This window comes from Canis lupus, chromosome 12 (assembly GCF_048164855.1).
Source record: "Canis lupus baileyi chromosome 12, mCanLup2.hap1, whole genome shotgun sequence".
NCBI lineage: Eukaryota > Metazoa > Chordata > Mammalia > Carnivora > Canidae > Canis > Canis lupus.
This window is the reverse complement of record NC_132849.1, coordinates 13,839,348-13,855,111: the sequence shown is the minus strand read 5'-3', so window position 1 is coordinate 13,855,111 and position 15,764 is coordinate 13,839,348. Positions and strand designations below refer to the sequence as shown.

At 47.7% G+C, this 15,764-nt stretch overlaps 1 protein-coding gene across 23 annotated transcripts in view; it reads right to left on the bottom strand.

Annotated features, from left to right (window-relative positions):
• DYSF (dysferlin) overlaps nt 1–15,764 on the bottom strand; it is a 216,916-nt gene that overhangs the window by 130,503 nt on the left and 70,649 nt on the right. For all 23 annotated transcript variants that reach the window (XM_072769771.1, XM_072769783.1, XM_072769778.1 and 20 more), the window contains 5 exons: nt 15,109–15,235; nt 13,018–13,121; nt 5,299–5,367; nt 5,126–5,169; nt 1,038–1,120 (listed from right to left, as the gene is read on the bottom strand). In XM_072769771.1, coding sequence (XP_072625872.1) covers nt 1,038–1,120; nt 5,126–5,169; nt 5,299–5,367; nt 13,018–13,121; nt 15,109–15,235 — 427 coding nt within the window. The remainder of the gene's footprint in view (nt 1–1,037; nt 1,121–5,125; nt 5,170–5,298; nt 5,368–13,017; nt 13,122–15,108; nt 15,236–15,764) is intronic.

Sequence of the window (15,764 nt, the reverse complement as noted above, 5' to 3'; positions counted from 1 at the left end):
AAATGAAAATAAAGGCAATAATAAAATTCACCCATCAAATTAACAAAGTTTTTTTAATATTATTTTTACCCTGTGTTGGTGAAGGTACAGCAAAAGAAGCTCATGTGAGTGACCAGAGTATACATTAGTCCAGTTTTTTTTTTCTGAAGGGCAATTTTGATATATTACAAATTGCTTTAAAATGTACAAATCCTTTGATACAGCAATTCCACTTCTAGGTATTAATCCCCCTCAAAAAATCATGTCTTGTATAAAGATTCGGCTACAAAAATATTCAGTAAAAGTTCGTTGCTTATAATGTAGAAAAATTAGAAACCACTTAAGTATTCATCATTAACTAGTTAACATGGATTATGGTACATTCACATAATGGAATATGTGTATTCACTTAAAATTATATTGTAGAAGAATATTTAATCACACGAATAAACATCTCTGTTGTATTGCCAAGTAACAAAAGCAATTTTCAAAACAATTGTTTCAAAACCATTTTTAATGCACACACACCTGTATGTGTACATATACATACATATACACGGAAGACTCCCAGGATATTAATAATTAGCTCTTATCTGGGGGGAGGTAAACGGATGAGTAATTCTGTGGGTCAATTTTATATTCTTCTTCATTATCTTTAAAATTTTACAAAATGAAAATAAAATAAAATAAAATAAAATTTTACAAAATGATCATGGCCTACTTTTTAATTGACCAATGAAAGCTATTTCAAAATAGAAACTGCTAGGGCACAGTTGGCCAACACAGAATCTGGTGCATGGCATGGCTGCAGGAGTGAATTAGCCTCTCTGTACCAGTCAGTGGTGTAGTCCCACCAGCCAAGATGTAGAGCATCTAAAATGTTTGTAAGCCCATTGTTCAAATCGGCCACAGCCTTTCTTCATGGATAATAGGCTGCAAAGGCCTGATAATTAATATTCCTATTTCTGCACTCTCAAAAGTAGAGGTGTGAAACAGACAGGAGTGGGTCAGGGGAGAGTGCAGGGAACCAGGGGGCAGAACAAAGTGGGGAATCTTACCTTCTATTTCTCCTCCAGGGGCAGAGATTTTCGACATACTCAGGTAGGTGGTGGCCACGATGTCATTGTGGGTAAGGCGGTCCCTAGAATAAGGGGGTTGAAAGGGCCTGAACACAGGAGGAGGACTGTAGGCCACAGCCCACTCAGGAAGGAGAGGGCCTCAGTTTTACATCTTTAGGGGTTCCAGTCTTCACGCTGGGTATGTTACTGAGGCCTGATAATCCTAGGAAGAAGAGACTGGAAAGAAGCATTGTCCAAGACTCCTCTGGAAGGAATTAGTCCAACTGGCCAACCACCAGCATCCAACACACATCAGCCAACCAACACTGGGCTGCCAGCCTGGATGACTGGGGAGACATCAGCAAGTTGAAAGGAAAGAGGCCAGAGGCAGGAGGCAGGGTGGGGGAGCAGGAGGTTGCTCAGGGAGCCAGACCCCCGACCCAGGAAGAGAAAAGTTCCAGAAGCTCAAGAAATAATCCAGACCAGGAGAAAACCAGGTGACCAAGAAGAAACTATCTCCAAGGCCACATCTTAAATTAGCTTGTATTAGTTAATGCACAATTATGCTTTGTATCTGACTTTATATGTTACAAAGCACTTTTACCTTTTTTATCTCAAAGGACCCTCTCAGGAACCTTGAGGAATGAGTACTTTTATTACCCTCTCCATTCCAGAGATGAGCAAGTTGAGGCTCTGAAATGGAAGGTCCTCAAGACACCTGGGTAGTTCAGTGGCTGAGCCACTGAGCTCTGGGTGTGATCCCAGGGTCCTGAGATGAAGTCCCACACCGGGCTCCCTGAAGGCCTGCTTCTCTCTCTGCCTATGTCTCTGCCTCTCTCTCTCTCTCTCTCTGTTGTCTCTCATGAATAAATAAATAAAACCTTTAAAAAAAAAAGAAAAAAGAAAAAGAAATAGAAGGTCCTTGCCCAAGGTCAGCCTGTGGGGAGGGGCAGAGCCAGAACGGAAACCCCAATGTCTTGACTCCAGGTCCAGTGCTTCTGCCATGTCACATGCTGCTCTTGGGCACAACACGGGGGCCTGTCCCTGTCTGGTTTCCCAGGAGGAAGGTTTCTCCCCTCCAACCATTATGGGAACTGTGGGTATGAATTCGAGCAGACTGACTATCATTAATGAGTCCATTAGCCAATAACGTCCCACGCAGACCCTCCCTCTGTGTCCCACACCTGCCCCCTTGACAATAATATACAGAATAGCTGGCATTTACTGAGCACCTACTGAAAGCCAAGCAGTATGCTAAAATCGTCACATGAATTAGCTCTAACCTCCCTCAGCCCTATGAGGCAGGTACTACAATTAGCCCCAATTTCAAATGATGGAACAAAGGTTGCCAAGATGGCAAAACCAGTATTTGAGCCAGATTTGCCTGACACGGAAACCAGAGCTTCAATCGCAGCCACCCACTGCTTACTGTCAGGCTAGAGCAAGAGTTCTCAATGCAGTGATTTCAACCCCAGGGACATTTGGCAATATCTGGAGACAATTTGAATGGGGTGGGGGTGGGAGCAGGGGCAGTGGCAGGGGCAGTAGAGAGAAGCCATGGTTGCTGCTAAACATCCTATGATGCACAGGCCTATCTTCCTCAGCAAAGAATTTTCTGGCCCAAAGGGTCATAGTGCTAAATTGAGAAAGGCTGGACGGGCAAGACCTAGCTCCTTCCTTGAAATTTCCCTGGGGGCCGCTTTCCTTGGAGCCCTGTAGGCTCTCTCTCCCTCCTGGGAGTACCTTGGTCACAGGCATGCTTTCTTTAGGCAACGACACACCCAAGCCCTGTTGTGACAGACACGCTTGGGCAAAGTTGTCTTATTTTCCTGTTACATCTCATACCCATGGGATGCCTAATCTCTGCTGCTCCCTCTCTTCCTCTTTTCATACTTCATACTCGCCTTCCCAGGGAGGTGATTAAGCTTTGAATCTAAAATGCTTCATTGGGGGATCCCTGGGTGGCGCAGCGGTTTGGCGCCTGCCTTTGGCCTAGGGCGCGATCCTGGAGACCCAGGATCGATTCCCACGTCGGGCTCCCGGTGCATGGAGCCTGCTTCTCTCTGCCTGTGTCTCTGCCTCTCTTTCTCTCTCTGTGACTATCATAAATAAATTAAAAAATTAAAAAAAATAAAAAATAAAAATAAAAATAAAATGCTTCATTGGGCAGGGAGCTAACAAGAAAGACTAAATTGTCAGCAGAGCTTCATCAATTTTCCTGATGAATGATGTCAAGAAGCCCTGGAAAGTAAAAATCCCCTTAAACACCCTACAATGAGATCATCAACACCAGATAACTAGCAGCTGAGGGATTGCACAACCGCCTTCATGACCAATCCCTGGAAAAGAGAAGCACCTTGGAGAAGAATGGGACTTCTCACCTCTGGTCTTATCTGAGCCTTGAGAGAAAGGCAGGAAAACGGGAGGAGGGAAATTCTGTTCGTATAAGGTGGGAATAGCCTTTTGAGTTTTCATTTTTTAACAAAAAAAGCAAATATTTAAAAATCAAATGGAAGATTAAGTTACAGAAGAAAGGCCATGTGGACCATATCATATTCCCAGGATTCAGGTAATAACAAAAGTTTATCTGAGTCTTTTGGGGGCGGGGGTTGGAGAAGCACTTTTTCTGGATAAGAACTTGCAGCACAGCAGCAGAACACTTTTTGGCCAAGAGTTGGGTTTTAGGGCTTGGGGTTGCTTTTGGAAAATACAGCAAGTCTGAAAATAGACTCACAATAAAAATGCCACTTCAACCCAAACCAGAGATGCAACCACCAGATTCCGTAACATGTTTGGATTGTACAGTACGCTGATGCCTTTGACACAGCTCACATGGACCCGGCAAGGCCCACCCACCATCCACAAGACAACCATACCCGTGTGCATGTGAGCACAAGAGTCCGCACGCACAGACACACAGACGCAGACAGCCAATCGGCCCCCATCAACGCAGCGCACTCAGGTGCACACACACCGTGAACTGAGAGGCAGAGGTGGTTCTGGGGATGGAGAACACATCTCTGCCCCAGACCACTTGCCCACGGAACATACCTGCGGTCAGGGCCCTAGAAGCCTCTCCCTCCTGGCCCTCCTGGCTACTGCTTTCCTCTCTAATTCCCACAAGCTGTTTTCTCTCGGCCTGGGGAACTGGCACACACTTTAATGGCTCTGTGGCCTGGGGGTTTTCCCTGGTCTCTCATTACCCTGCTGGCTGGGGGTGCCGTGGCCTGAGACCAAAGGAGAACATGCTGGGAACCACATGGCCAAGAGTTTTTGGGGGCAGAGAAAGGACAACTCTCTTTTTGGAAAGCCTGATGTATGAAAGGTCCTGGTGCTCCTGCGTGGGGACCCCTAACAGCCTTCCAGGTGTGAGAGAGATCACCTTAGCGTACTGGGAAGCAGGTAGCCCAGTGTTTAAGAACACAGGCTTTGGGAGCAGCAGGCTTGGGTTCAATCTTGGCCTCAGCTGCTTCCCAGCTGTCACTTCAGACAGGTCACCCCCTCATCTATAAAGTAGTCAGGAGTCGAGCTGAGGATCAGGCAATGTCCAACATGTGAAATACTTGCTGAGCACAGGGTCTGGCACACAGTAGGTGCTCAGCAGATGGCAGAGCACTTTTCCAAGATGTCCACAAGCTCTTGCCCTCACCTGTTCCAAGCCTGCAGTGGCCCCACACCATTTCATGGTAGCAACCCATGGTGGGGCTGGGGCAGGGTGGGTCATGGTCCATCCACCCAGAAGCTCTACTCTTTGCAGTTTCCTTGCCTTTGCATATGATCCTCTCCTCACTGAAATGCCCTCAAGCTGGACTTAACAAAACCCCACCTCCTCCAGGAAGCCTTCCTGGCATCCCCTGCCCTAAGGTATCTCAGGTACCCATCTGGCTACCCTCCTATGCCTTGGGGCAGGCCTGTAAGTGAGCTTCCCAAGAACAGCCCACACCCTCTCCTTCTCTGGCCTCCCAGCAGCGGATACTCCCTCACCTGAAATAGATTCTCCCACTATATGCTCTGAACTGAGGGAAACTGAAGGACCCAGTGAGCCCTGAAGATAGCCACCTCCAGAGACTCTGGGACTCAGCACTCACCAGTCCATGACGCGAATCTTCATTTTTTCACACATGGAGGGAAACTGAGAGGGAAAAGAGATGTGTTGAGGTGGGGTTCTTTTAAAGAAGGGGAAGTCCAGGATACAGGCAGAACATCAGGGAGGCCAGGAGCGCAGGGCCTCCTGGAATGGGCCGGAGGGGGCAAGGCTCACCATGGCAGGCAGAGTGATGCTCTGGTTCCACTGAGGGTTGGCTGTCTTCTCCAGGATCTTGCTGCAGAGCTAGAAGACACAGAGGACAGGTGGATGGAGCTCCGAGAGGACTATGGATTCCCTTAGGGACCACCTCACCAGCCAGGGGCTGTTCTCTGCCATGTTGGCCACCCTTCAGGCTGGGCAGAAGAGCCTGGGAGCCTTGATGGCTCAGACACAGGGAACTGCAGAGGCAAAGCTACATGGTAAATCAGACCCAAAGCTGGAGGGGATGGGGTAGGGGTGGGAGGGGAAAGGGGGAGGGGTGGGAGGGATACATTGCCTGAATTCCACAGTCCTTCTACCTTTATCTCCTACCTCTGGCTGGAAATCCTCCTCCCCCACCTCCCATATGGGCATGACCTTAGTGTGGGGGCCTAAGTCCAGACTAGCTGTCCTAGGGGTCCTGAGGCCTGGGCACCAGTCAGCCCAGACCACCTGTCCCTTTGGAAGACTGTGAGCCCTAAGAGATTAGAGATGGGAGGTGGGAGGTGTGGGAGATGATAGCTGGAGGGCCAGGGCCTGGCCCAGGTGCCAGCATCTGAAAATGAGAGGAGAAATCATGAACATACAAACCCCATAAGCCAGTCTGCCTCAGATCAGCCCTGCTCTTAAGACTGGGCTTTCCACAATCAAGAAGCCTAGCAGAGGTGGAAATTAGATCCAAATCGTGGCTTATGTGCTCTACCTGCACTTGGAACCCTTGGGAAGGTGCCAGGCCTCTTAGCCAGCTCCAGGGCATCCTGTACTCCCACAGGAACAACAGGTAAAGACTCTATTTCAGATACATACATCCTGGTAGGTGTGCACGTCCTGTAGCCTTTTTCAGAGCATTTACTATGAGCCCTGCAGCATGCTAAGCATTTATGTGCATTATCTCATTTAATGAGCATATGATTGGGGGCTTCAGTTCCTCCATCAAATGAAGGTGCAGCCTCCATGGGGGCCCCAGGACCTTGTATCCATCCCTGGTTCACTCAATGCCAGCCCCTGTCCCCACCCTCCCAACCTCCCTGTGAGAAAAGCCCAGGCAAAGGTTGGGGGTCAAAGATGGGTGCCATGATTTGCTCCTGTGTCAGCAAAGAAAGGAGTAAGGAAAGAAGAGAGACCGGCAATCTCATGGGACAATGGGCAGAGAGTGAATGAAAATTCGAAGAGTTGAAGGCACATAAAAAGATACTCAACTTCCCTCATAAGAAAAGAAACACAAAGCCAAGATACTATTTCTCACCCATTAGATTCATAAAATTCTCTAAAATCTTATAGCCCTCTGTTGGCAAGGCTATGGAGAAACTGCACTCTCAGATTTTGCTGGTGGGAGAAAAAAAATACCTCAACCCTCCAGGGAGCAACTGGCCACTATCTCTCCAAATGGCAAATGCAAAAACCCTTTGACTTACCAGTTCTACTTCTAGACATTTATCATACAGAAACACTTACATATGTGTAGAATGACACACGTAATGAGGTTTTTCAAGTGTCAAGGATATGGAACAACGCAGGTGTCCACCAGTAGAAGACAGATTAGATAAACGATGGTGCATCCATGCAATGGGGTACTATGTAGCTCTAAAAAGAATGAGGACTGCTCTATAATGTGAAAAAACTTCCAAGTTATGTTAACAGAAAAAGACAAGTACTGGGGATGTAATGTACTATATGATGATTCTATGGTAGAGTAGGTATGATGTATTTGAAAATTATTAAAATAGTAGTTTCTAGGGAATCTCATCACAAGGAAAAAAACTTTTTTCTTCCTTTTTTTTTTTTTTTTTTTGTACCTATATGAGATGATGGATGTTAACTAAACTTATGACAATCATTTTGCAGGTAAGTCAAGTCATCATGCTCAAAAATTTATTTCAAAAGCTGTTCAATAACCTAAGAAAATACTAACCTATAAAAACAGTTGAACAAACTGAAGAGATACAGTTGATTCTTTTTTTTTTTTTAAGATTTTTTAAATTTATTCATGAGAGACACAGAGAGAGAGAGGCAGAGACACAGGCAGAGGGAGAAGCAGGCTCCCTGCAGGGAACCCGATGTGGGACTCGATCCCAGGACTCCAGGATCACTCCCTGAACCAAGGGCAGACACTCAACTGCTGAGCCACCCAGGTGTCCCCATACAGTTGATTCTTGCACCTGATTCTTACACATTCTATAAATCACCAAGAACACTGAATTCATGAATATTAAACCATTGCTCTGGGGGAATTACAGGGTTGGGTTCTTACCAGCATCTGTCACAACATTTTTGTCAACTAATCAATACATAACCTTGTGTCGTGTGCATTTCTGATTAAAGATATCTTATTTAATATATATTGTTGATTCATTAACATTGAATTCGTCATCAGCAGCACTAACTCATACTTTAATGAAGCTTATCTAGCATATTTTCTCATAAGGTACATCCCAGCCTTTTCGCACAAAGAAATATCAGACAGCCTTTCAGCACTACCCAGGGGTGGTGGGGGGGGGGGGGTTTAAACAGTAATATCACAAAAAAAAGCACCAAAATGAGAAAAACATGACACTAGGTAGACCAAGTAAAGGACACATATTTATAGGAGAACTGAAACAAAAAGGCAGACTCACACTGTTCCAATTCAGTCTGCAAACACTCAGGAAAGCACCATAAGTATTAATTTTGGGATTACAGGGGCACGCAGGTGGCTCAGTGGTTGAGCATCTGCCTTTGGCTCAGGTCGTGATCCTGGGGTCCTGGGATCGAGTCCTGCACCAGGCTCCCCACAGGGAGCCTGCTTCTCCCTCTGCCTATGTCTCTGCCACTATGTCTCATGAATAAATAAATAAAATCTTTTTAAAAAATAGGGGGATTGCAAATAAATTTTATCAAGTAGGTGAATTTGCAAATATGGGACCCACGAATAATGAAAATCAACTTAATCTAAATCCAATTTTTTTCCAGCGCGGGAGAGGGGAGGGTTGGGAGTGAAAGCAGGGGAGAGAAAAAAACATACTACAAGGAAATACACACAAATGTTAACAGTGATTATCTCCATAGTGACAAAGGGTACAGAAATATGGTTAATTTTTTTCATTTTCCTTGATTTTCTCTGACTTTCTCCAATTTTTCCTACAACCAAGACTTTTTTTCTTGCATTCAGGAAAAAAGTTGTTTTAAAGTCTCCCACCCTGCCCCCCAAGTACCTCTCCTTTCCTTCTCACCAGGTGTGTGTTTGTGTAATAGTTGGTATGGTTCACATCATGGATAATAGTGCCACCAAGTGTCCATAGGAGGAAGTGCAATGAGGGGCAGGCTGTGCTGGGTGAGCTTACAAAGGACAAAACCCCAGGACTCCAGATTAAGCTGTAGTGAGAAAAAGTGACACACGGGTAGGCTGAGGGAAAGGGACAGGCAGAATGAGACAGGTAGTAAGGGTAGCTGGAGGAGAGAGGGGGGTGACACAAAGGTCCAGGGACCCCAGGGGAACCCAACAGGTTGAAGGTTTCAGAAAGGAGGAGCTCAACTGCCTCCATCACAATAAGCCTCTTCCTTCTAGGGGGAAAGTGGGGGAGATGTAGCTTCTTGCAGAAACTAGCTCACCAATCAGCTTTATTTTTTTTATTATTTTTTTTGTAAATTTTTATTTATTTATGATAGTCACACACACACAGAGAGAGAGAGAGGCAGAGACATAGGCAGAGGGAGAAGCAGGCTCCATGCACCGAGAGCCAGACGTGGGATTCGATCCCGGGTCTCCAGGATCGCGCCCTGGGCCAAAGGCAGGCGCTCAACCGCTGCGCCACCCAGGGATCCCACCAATCAGCTTTATATAGTCCCTCGCTTGGGTCGGATCCCCGACCTCCATCATCTCCCACAGCCATTTGCACCTACCTAGAAAATCCCCCAGGGCCAGCCAAGGGCATCTCAGAAGAGAAGACCTTGGAAGATCAAGGTGCCATGAGGACCCAGAAGTAGCCAGGAGCCCCGGAACTCTGAGACTCAGCTCCAGGAAAAGCCATTTAATTTGAAGGCAGGTCAGTCTTACTTCTCACCACCATCAAAGCACCCTACTATTTTGGGGAATGTGAAATAAAAAATAAAAACAATCTTGAAATACGATTTTCTTTATCTGTCAAATTGGGAAATTAATCCCAGTCCTTGGTGGAAGTGTCGCACAAGCCTGTCCAGCCACACCTTCCCACTTGCTTGTCGACTTCATTCATTCTGTTACAGTCCCTCCTGAGGCTAGATACAGGCCATCAGACCCATACCCCAAGCCCAAACTAACACTGCACTTGGGTGAGGACCTCATACTTGGGCAAGGAACTGCACTTGGGTGAGGACCCACAGTGATCACTTACACCTCAGTGTGAGAGAGTTTAAGATCGGAGTTACCTGTCCCACATTTTCACTGAGACTCTGAGTTAGGTTCAAGATAGAGGAGCCAGCTTGTAGGGGCCCCATTGGCCAACTTCAGGACAGTTCATACATCCAGCACAATGACTGATTTTACCATGTTGAATCAATAAAAAAGGTATTGAGGTCCACAGTAATATTGAAAGGGGTCAAGGGTGGGGGGGGGGAGGAAAGCTCTTCTTTCCAGAAAAACACTAACTTATAAAGAGAGAAGGAATGATGAGAAAATCACCACTTTGCAACCCCAAGTAAATGACTTGTTCAGGTAAGGAGGCCAATGGCTGCATAGACCATTAGGTAAGAAGTTGCTGAGAAACAGGATATGCACACAGTGCTAAGATACCACCCCCAGATGATTTGCAAAGTACAAACAGGTAGTTCGACAAGGGATATATCTGGAGACACCATCTTAAGCAAATGATCAATCATCACCAGTGATGGGACAACCTCATGTTGCTTCCTGTTGTGATGCAATACAATGCACACAACATCACCTCTGACACATTCTTGCTAAATACTGAATCTGAAGCTAATCTGGCCTCAAGAACTAATTTCCAGTTTATAGGAAATACAGGGGCCAGAGGAGCAAGGTAAATAACACTGGAAGGAAATAATCTGACAAATCCAGAACATGGACAAATGGCCTGGGCTCTTCAAAAAGATCAATGTCATGGGGTGAGAAAAATTGTTGGAGGGTGGGAAGGGGGAAAGTCAGGAGGAGCTGTTACACGAAAGACCACAGAGGACCAAATGCAGAGCATGAATTCTAGTGGGGTCTTAAATCAGCACAAAATTAAGCCAGCTGTAAAGGACATTTGGGGGATAATCAGAGAAAATTTATATGAACCAGTATCTGATAATATCAGGGAATGATTGTTAACCTCGTAGGTGTGATAAGATTACTGGAGTTACAAAGAATTTTCTTTCTCTCAGGAGATGTATCCTGAAGTCTTTAGGAGTATAATCTGCAACTAGGTTTCAAATGATTCAGCCAGGAAAAAAAAAAAAGTATCTATATATAGAAAGTAAATGCAACAAAATGTTAGCAGTTGCTTCAATCTAAGTGAAGGTCATACCAGTGGGAGGGATGTTCCTTGAGTAACTCTTCTAACTTTTCTCAATGTTTTAAAATAGTCAAAATAAAGAGCTGGGGAAAATGTCTATTACCTATACATGAAGAAAAAACCGGAAATCGGGCACCAAAAATGAACTCTGTATGGTGCATTGTTGGTAATTTCATTTACTTTTTTTTCTGTAATTTTTCAAACTGGGCTAGTAAACATGTGCATCAGTAATAAAAGGAGAAAAGAAACAAAAGGCGGGGAGTTAAGTCTGGTAGGCATCAGACAGGACACCCCTCTCTCCCCGTCCCCCACTCCCAGCTCAGAGCCTCCCTTTGTTGGTGGCATGGGCTGGCCCATCCCGCTCCTTTTTAAAACGCATCTAAGAAGAGATTGAGTGAAAGGAAAATGGCCAAGTGCTGTGTGAATGGGAACCCACACCACCTCCATCACCACCCTCAACTTGTAGTGTTGATTGTTCATTTTTAAAACTTCTCCCCCTTGTCCTATTAACACCTGCGGGGTTTCTTCCCCCTGCGCACCTCTGCCTGGGGAGCAAAGGAGGAGCGGGCCGCAAGGCCCCCACTCTCCCGCCACCCAGCCCAAATTCTCAGTCCTTCTCCCCTGCCCCGGGGCAATTTTCCTGCAAGCCAAGGGACTCAGCTCTCCCAGCCCTGGTTCTGCGGCAGGTGGAACCCTGCGCAAGGTTGGCACGACCTCCGAGCTCCGTCCTCCACCCCTCGCGGGGGCAGGGGCTGGGGGCTCTGGGAGCGCGGCCAGTCTGCGCCCACCTGTCACTGCCCCACCATTTCCACCGTGATCTCTGCTTTGAGGTTGGAGCTAAATAATAGGACCGGGTTCTCGCCCACAAGTCGGAGAAACAGACGCTGATTACCGGGCAGGAATGGAAACCCGGCTGCAGGGGGCCTCGGGCTCCGTGGGTCGCCGAGGGCCCACGAGTGCTTCGGGCTGATGGGCGCGGGGCGGCTGGACGGCTGACAGCGGCTGGACTGGGGACGCGGGGACCCGAGGCCACAGCAGCAGGTGCGCCCCGGGGTGCAGGCAGGGAGCCCCCGGGGCTGCACGCTCCCGGCCGCGGCTGCAGGGCTGCGTGCTCCCGGCAGGGGGCGCCACGCCCCGGAGCACAAAGGGCGCTGACTCCAGCCAGGGAGAGGCGGGCGAGAAAGTTCAAGAAAGCTCAGCTGGATTGTGCGGTTTGAGCTTCATTGTGCAAACGGGGCTGTTTTAGACGGATTATTCTGGGGCTTTCTGTGGGGAGAACCCAGAGGAGAGAATGAACCCCAGGCTGCTGCGTGGTCCTGGGAAGAGACTGACGGCGGGCGGAGGGGAGGGAAGGGCCCTGGGGCAGGTGTGAGGTCCAGAGCAAGGGGCGGGGCGCGGGGCGGGGGGGGGGGCGTGTTTGATGTGAGGAGGTTAGAACAAAGGGAAGAAGCAGGCCTGGCCCACGTATTCCGCCTTTGATGGTGGTACCGGCTAAGGATGAAGGCTCTCGGGAGGGGGCAGGCGGGGCAGAGAGCCCAGGGGGCAGCAGATAGAGATGTAGAGACCCGGGAAGGTCTGGGGCTGTGGGGGTGGGGGTGGGAGTTGTGGGACTCCGCCGTGGAGGGGTAAGGCTGAAGCCCGGTGGTGGCCCAGATGCCAGGGGGAGCCTAACGGATGGGCATAGGAGGCTGGAGAGGGCTTGCCTGCCTGGGGTGGGCTGGAGGGAGGGGGCCCACGGGAGCCCCAGTTACAGCCCTGCCTCTGGGCAGAAAGGCAGGCTGCAGGGAAGAGAGATGTGACTCATCCCTAGGGCCCCCACCAGAGTGGACTTTCTCCACTCCACTCCTGCCACAGTTTTTTAAAATAATCATTATGTTTCTGTTACCTTCTTTAAAGTTTCCCTATTTTATGCCTTCACATCTGGTTTGCATGCTACCGCTTAATTTTCCCCCAAACCGTCCTTTATCTGTCCACTGTCTGTCCACCCCGTGTCTACTACCTGTGTGTCTCAGGCACCCCAAGCAGAGCCATCCACAGGCGTGTGCATGGCAGCCCCGGAGAGCCAGGCCTGGGTGAGTCTCTCACCATGTGTCACCCAGTCAGCCCCTCCAAATGCACATTCTTATGTGCGTGCCTCACATCAGCCTTCACTCTGCTCAGCACTCATCCACGGGGACACTTGGTGGTCACCCTCCCAAGAGAATCCTCCCACTTCCTTGCTCCTTACCATTTTCCCCGCAAAGCTGACTTCCATGAAGGGATCTACCAAATTCTTCTTGTTGCTGTCAAAGCCAAAGATCTGCTTCACATTGTCCATCACGGCATCATCCACTGGGGAGAACATGCTAGTCAGTGCCCGCCTGCCGTCCAACCTCCAAAACCTGACTTTCCACCTCCCTCCCTCTCTTCAGTCTTGAGACTCCCTGAGAGAGACGCTGTGGCACCCCGTCAGCCTGGGGAGCCCCAGAACAGCAGCTCCTGAGGACACACACTCCTCCCTTACCAGCCTGAACAGCTTTGTTCCTGCCCCTGCTCTCAAGCAGTTTCCAAATGGAGCCACCAAATGATTGATTGATTGATTGATTGATTAGCAATCTACATCACTAAGGGCAGGTAACAATCCAGAAAAAGGCTGGAAGTTGTTATAATAGTATCCCATCATTGGCGCCTGTTTGACATTTCCTTTAAGTCCATAGCACAGTGATTGGTCTGATGTTAACCAACAGGTTAATTCCAGTGTTTTTATTTTTATTTTTATTTTTTTATTTATTTTTTTTATTTTTTTTATTTATGATAGTCACAGAGAGAGAGAGAGAGAGGCAGAGACAGAGGCAGTGGGAGAAGCAGGCTCCATGCACCGGGAGCCCGAAATGGGATTCGATCCCGGGTCTCCAGGATCACGCCCTGGGCCAAAGGCAGGCGCCAAACCGCTGCGCCACCCAGGGATCCCTGTTTTTATTTTTAAAGAATTTTGGGGACACCTGGGTGGCTCAGCTGGTTAAGCATCTGCCTTCAGCGCAGGTCATGATCCGAGAGTCTCTGGGATCGAGCCCCACATCAGGCTCCCTGCTTAACGAGGAGCCTGCTTCTCCCTCTCCCTCTGCTGCTGCTCTCAATCTCTCTCAAATAAAACCAAAAAAAAAAAAAATCTTTTTTTAAAAAAAGAATGTTTAACTATGCTGCTGCAAACCAATATTTTACTGAATTAGTCATATTATTTACAAATGTATACGCAGATAGATGGATATGTGCACATGTATATTTCTAGTATGTATCAAAGTCTATGTGTGTATGAATGAGAGGAGGAGACAGTTACAGATTATATACCAGCTGCTGTGTACATGAATAAGACAGATAACAACAATTAGCAAATAGTGATGTCCTATTTACCACCTATTTCTTTTTATTTATATTTAAACAAGATTGCAGAGAATTGAATACATAGTACATTCACCATGAACAAAGCAAACATTTCTATTTCCCCGGCCCTCTGCAGGCGCTCACCAGCCTCACTTCTGCATAGTGTCAGCCAATAAATGAAGAATATTATTAAGCATGTATTGTAATGCCCATCTAATACCAATTACTTACTTAAAAGTTTTCCCCATGATTTTGCTACAGTGAAGCTTGTACAGAAGGAATGTGTTTCTTTTATTGAGTCATTAGTCAAAGTTTGAGCAAAACCTCAAATAATTAGCTTTATGCAAAACTTATAAACAGGGACCTAAGTTGCAAATGCTCTCCCTGACTCTGCTATGGACAGAACTGCTTGGTGATGCCAATACATGCTTCAAAACAGTGGCTTACCCTTTAACAATACCCAGTGTGTGAACCCTACTCCATAGCCAGTCAGTGTGAAACACAGGAAGGGGGGGGCCTGTACACCTTTAAAGGTCTGTACACCTTTAAAGATCCCCAGGTCGTTCTAATGTGTGCCTGGATTGACACTCAAGACTTTAAAATATTCAGCATAGTTCCGCCAGCATTCACTGAGCCCACAGGGGATGGGGGTGGTGCAGGGCCAGTCATTATGAAAAACCAGGCAGGGGTCACACTGTCTCTCTTGGGAGGATAAGGACATGGCCACAGCTAGGATGACCCACTGCCCCGGGTGGTCAGAGACTGAAGGGTTTCCCAGGATGGGGGACTTTTGGCACTGAAACCAGGACAGTCCCAGGCAAACCGACATGATGGCTCACCAAGTGGATGGGTTTCTCATCCGTCGCAAAACTGAGTCCTGCCAACACCTCAGTGACTTCTTCCCCAGCCTAGGGACCTCGCTCATAATCTCAGTCTTAGGCCTCCAACCCAGACTCACTTTGTGGTAAGTCCTCCGCTCTGAAGATCTTCAGGCAGAAGTGGGCTCCTCGCAGGGCCACGCCAGTTGGCCTGAGCAGATTGTTTTCAATGTCCTCCTTGTCTTCAGAGGGGTCCTTTCTCTCCAGCTACAATGCAACCACATATGATTCCTTAAAGAGCTCTTGAGCACAATATTTTCCCTTCTTCAACTGACATCTCTTACACGGTACATTTTAAAGAAAGGTGGATCTCGCCCTGCTGCTTACTAACGTGGGATCTCAGGCAGGTTCCTCCCCACCGAGACTCTCTGCTTCCTCACCTGGACAGTGGAAACAGTAACACAGACTTCACAGACTGCTGGGCAAATCAACTTCCATAATGCATAAATGCACATGGTGGGCATTCACGAACCTTGGCCTCCTTCCTGCTCCACCCATTAACAAGAGTGCAGAAGTGACAGGTCTAAACTGGCCTCTCTGTCTTCAATAACATGTGTTCGTTCCCTCAACAAATATTTGGTATTAGTGAGTGACCACCAGGATGTGCTGAAGGAGGAGGGATGCAGCAGTGAACAGGCAGACAGAGGTCCTGCCCCCATGGAGCTCACTCACAGGGAAAGCCCCCCTTAAAGCAAGCTCCTATCCTGCCATTCCACTGGCTGGAAATACAGACCTG